General features: G+C 51.8%; 1 protein-coding gene across 2 annotated transcripts in view; it reads left to right on the forward strand.

Annotated features, from left to right (window-relative positions):
• Positions 1–1,747: 1,747 nt before the first annotated feature.
• Slain1 (SLAIN motif family member 1) overlaps positions 1,748–2,083 on the forward strand; it is a 46,175-nt gene continuing 45,839 nt past the window's right edge. Inside the window, exon 1 of one of the 2 annotated variants that reach the window (XM_026788373.1) lies at positions 1,748–2,083. In XM_026788373.1, coding sequence (XP_026644174.1) covers positions 1,881–2,083 — 203 coding nt within the window. In that variant the 5' untranslated portion in view covers positions 1,748–1,880. The other variant, XM_005365375.2, reaches the window with a different exon arrangement.

Consider the following 2,083-nt stretch of genomic DNA (forward strand, 5'->3'; position numbering starts at 1 on the left):
CCAGTAGGCTTTCCTGTGAACAACGAGACATTTTTACAATAATTGTTATTTGAAAAACAGTTCCACAGCCCGACTTCTGGCTTCTGGGATGTGTTCTGTAGACCCTAAAGGGCACATGCGGGAGGGAACTGGTTATTTCCCTGCTTCTTTGGAGTGTATGAATTTTGCAGTAAAAAACGACTGCTTTTCTTCACTTGTTGTTCTTGTTGTCTTCACTGTTGTGGGCTGGCTCCCAATTTCTTTCACTGATGTGGAGCCCAGCGGCTCTTTGTTCTCATTGTGTCTGTCTTTGTGTTTCAGGGATACTGCTGCCCGCATCTGCCACTGAGCATGCGGAGAAAAATCCTTCAATAGAGTCTTCACTTAGGAGTTTCGATAGTATTACTCCACTTCTCCAGGTTTTAGTAATAACCAGCACACTAAAAAGATAGAATGAAACTTGGAAAGGTGATGGGAGGTACAGGTGGTTAGGGGGTCTGAAGGCCAGCTGGGATTCCTGGGAAGGAAACTTCAGGGTACTTACCCTACGACTAACTTACGCAGCTCCCGCCAGCCAACTAAAATCCAGAACACATACACACAAGTTGAGAGATGTGGCTTGGCAAGAGAGAGGATACACAGGAGTATTTCAGAGCAGTTAGGCACAGGGTCAAACTGAAAACCACAGATGCAGCATCCTAGCCATGCCACAGAGACGCGTGATACCTTTTTCAGTGTCTCCGTGTGTACAGAGCCTGAGCGAGGCCCCTCACCGGACAGGATACTGTCTGAGGATGAGAACCAGCAGCGTGGATGGATTTTTCTCGAAACAGAATGTCAGGTTTCCCTTTGTTTTAAACACACAAAACGTCAAGTCAGCATTAACTGAACAAAACAGTTCAACTTGTCTGCTTAAAGGCATTTTTTTTTTTTGTTGGTGAAAATAAATAAAAAGCCTGGTGTCCAAGAAGTTAAAAAAAAAAAAAGCAGGTGATATCAGAGCCTTCTCCTTTCTGCTCAGACATGTCTGGTTTTAATAGTGTAAATTATTTAACGGATGGAGCACTCTACAATTTTGCTATACTTCTCCCTGCACTGACTTGGTCGAAAAGCTCTTAGAAAAGAGTGGAGCACACAGGGCATGTTCCAAGATCTTTTGTCTAATATGAAGGAGTATGGAAACGCAACTCTTGTTTAAAAGGAAGGACTGGTGGAGATAGTTCAAATATGACGATTTTAGATAGGCTGAAGTAAACACCTGGCCCTCTTAGTGACAGGAGTTTCTTACTTTCCCTCCTCAGCCTTCCCTATCCCACCATTTTGTTTTTATGCTCTTAGCTGCATCTTCTCTAAACCTTTCCACTCCAAGTCTGTTTTTCAGCAGCATGCTCCCTAGGCTTCTGTTTTCTGTAGGTTTTATTAGCTTGTGGAAGTGCGGTGAAGTCTAACAGTGCTCTTGTGAGAGGGTAAGTCATTGGTCCAGGGCACATTTCTCTTTGCTACAGGCACCTGCTGCGACTTCTTTAGATCCCGCCCTCAGCTCTGACCCGAAGTGGGGGCTCTCTCGTCTGAAGACGGAGGAAGTGCGAGCGGCGGGAAGTTCAGGTCAGGTCCAATCAGGCACCTGAGGTTAGGTGGCGTGGATGCAGGCGGATGCCCAGGGCGGGTCCCTACCGTAGGTCCCGCCCCCTCGACACAGCCATCACCGCAGGCTCCGCCCCTCGCGCCCCGCCCCGCCCCGGGGGCCGCGGCTAAAACCCGGAGCCGCTAAAGCAGAGCCCGGTGCAGAGCTGCTCGGCTGCCGTTGCCTCGGCCCGAGGCTGGGCCCTGGTGCTGATGCTGGTAGGCGGCGCGAGCTGGGCCCGCGAAGCCTCCTCGCCGCGGCGCTCGGGGCTCCCGCGATGATGGCGGAGCAGGTGAAATGCGCCTCGCCGGGGACGGGCTCCGGCGCGGGCTCCGGGCCGGTGGTGAACGCCGAGCTTGAGGTGAAGAAGCTGCAGGAGCTGGTGCGCAAGCTGGAGAAGCAAAACGAGCAGCTGCGCAGCCGGGCGGCCAGTGCGGCAGCCGCCCCGCACCTGCTGCTGCTGCCGCCGCCGCCGCCCTC

The sequence above is a fragment of the Microtus ochrogaster genome, unplaced genomic scaffold (assembly GCF_000317375.1).
Source record: "Microtus ochrogaster isolate Prairie Vole_2 unplaced genomic scaffold, MicOch1.0 UNK2, whole genome shotgun sequence".
Lineage (NCBI taxonomy): Eukaryota > Metazoa > Chordata > Mammalia > Rodentia > Cricetidae > Microtus > Microtus ochrogaster.